The sequence below is a fragment of the Lagopus leucura genome, unplaced genomic scaffold (assembly GCF_019238085.1).
Source record: "Lagopus leucura isolate 7727_CA_CO unplaced genomic scaffold, USGS_WTPT01 34150-0_obj-0_obj, whole genome shotgun sequence".
NCBI classification, from domain to species: domain Eukaryota; kingdom Metazoa; phylum Chordata; class Aves; order Galliformes; family Phasianidae; genus Lagopus; species Lagopus leucura.
In genome coordinates, this window is record NW_024962569.1 from 1 (window position 1) to 2,059 (window position 2,059).

Below are 2,059 nucleotides of genomic sequence, written 5' to 3' on the forward strand. Positions count from 1 at the left end.
GGGACATGGCCATCAATGGGGCACAATGGGGCACAATGGGGACACGGCCATCCATGGGGCACAATGGGGACACGGCCATCAATGGGGCACAATGGGGCACAATGGGGACACGGCCATCCATGGGGCACAATGGGGCACGATGGGGCAGCATGATTCCCGCCGGGTCCTCCCGCGGCAGGGGGCGCTGTACCTGCATGCTGTAGCTCTGCAGCCGCTCCAGCAGCTCCTCTCGACTCCCTGCGGGACGCGCGGGGGTCGGGGGTCGGAGGGGGGGGGGATCAGCCTGGCCCGCCGGCGCGGCCTGGTCCCCGCGGCCCCGCTCCGACCCCGCGCCCTCCCGTTACCGTGCACGGCCGCCCCGATGCCGCCCAGGCAGTGCCGCAGCTCCGCGGGAGCCCAACTCGCGTAATCGCCCGGGCCCGAGGCAGCCGCATCCGTCCGCTCCGCCGCCATCTTGCCGCGCTGCCGCCGCCGGAAGGCACGCACCGCACGCACGGGCACGTACAGCCAATCGGGGCGTTTCTCCGCCCCACGCGCCGCGCGCAGGGCGCTCGCAGCCAATCCGAGCCTCGCTCCGCCCCCTCCGCCGCTTCGCGCGGCGCGCACGGCCAATCCCTGCGCGCGGCACGTAGCCCCTCCCTCTGCGCTGTGGCGGAAGTGACGTCACGTAGAGGAAGCGGAAGTGTTCCTGGAGAGGAGAGGAGGCGGAGACGCGGTGCCGGCTCGGAGCCGTTCTCGTCCCGTTATGTCGCGCGCCACCAAGCGGAAGCACGTGACCCGGGAGGTGCTGGAGGAGCACGTGGTGCCCGCCCCGCAGCAGCGCATCGTCAGGGTACGGGGGGGTTGTGGGGCCTCTGTGGGGCGTCTATGGGGTCTCTTTGGGGCCTCTGTGGGGTCTCTATGGGGTATTTGGGGCCTATGGGGTCTCTTTGGGGCATCTGTGGGGTCTCTTTGGGGCATATGGGGTCTCTTTGGGTCCTCTATGGGGCGTCTATGGGACCTCTATGGGGCCTCCATGGGGCCTCCATGGGGCATTTGGGATCTATGGGGGCAGTGGGGTTTCTGTGGGGCGTATGGGGTCTCTATGGTGTTTTTATGGGGCCTCTATGGGCCCTTTTTGGGGTACTTGGGGTCTATGGGGCCAGCGGGGTCTTTGTGGGGCGTATGGGGTCTCTGTGGGGCGTTTGTGGGGCCTCCATGGGGTATTTGGGGTCTATGTGGGCATTAGGGTCAGTATGGGTCATATGGGGTCCCTGGGGGGAATAGGGTCAGAATGGGGCATATGGGGTCTCTATGGGGGTATTAGGGTCAGTATGAGGGATATGGGGTCTCTATGGGGTATATGGAGTCTCTGTGGGGTCAGTGGGGTCCCTATGGGGGCAATGGGGTTTCTATGGGATCAGTGGGGTCCCTATGGGGACATTGGGGTCCCTATGGGGCCAACGGGGTCCCTGTGGGGTTTTGTGGGGCCGCGCAGGTGCTGAGCAGCCCTGGCAACAACCTGCACGAGGTGGAGACGGCCGACGGCAGCCGCTTCCTGGCCAGCATGCCGCCCCGCTTCCGCCACCACGTCTGGATCAAGAGAGGTGCGCCCCATGGCCGCCCCATAGCCGCCCCCATAACAGCCCCATGGCTGTCATGGCCACCCCCATAGCCGCCCCATGGCTGTCCCTGTGGCCGCCCCCATAACCACCCCCATGGCCGCCCCATAACCACCCCCATAGCTGCCCCATAGCTACCCCATGGCCACCCCATGGCTGTCGTGGCTGCCCCCATAGCCGCCCCCATGGCTGCCTTGGCCAGACCATGGCCACCCCATTACCACCCCACGGCCGCCCCCACAGCCGCCCACATGGCTGCCCCATAGCCGTCCCTGTGGCTGTCGTGGCTGCCCCCATGGCCGCCCCATTACCACCCCACAGCCGTCCCCATAGCTGCCCCATGGCCACCCCATAGCTCCCCATGGCTGCCCCCTATAGCCGCCCCCATAGCCCTCTATGCAATCCCCCCCCCCTCCGTCTCCCCCATCCCCTCCCCCTGATTTACCCTTTATCCCCTC

General features: G+C 67.3%; 1 protein-coding gene across 1 annotated transcript; it reads left to right on the top strand.

Moving 5' to 3' along the window:
* The first annotated feature begins 663 nt into the window (after nucleotides 1-663).
* Nucleotides 664-1,669, top strand: EIF1AD (eukaryotic translation initiation factor 1A domain containing). The gene is made up of 2 exons (XM_042890773.1): nucleotides 664-832; nucleotides 1,478-1,669. The coding sequence occupies exons 1-2, from the start codon at nucleotides 746-748 to the stop codon at nucleotides 1,652-1,654; spliced, it is 264 nt and encodes an 87-aa protein (XP_042746707.1). The 5' UTR covers nucleotides 664-745; the 3' UTR covers nucleotides 1,655-1,669.
* The last annotated feature ends 390 nt before the right edge of the window (nucleotides 1,670-2,059 follow it).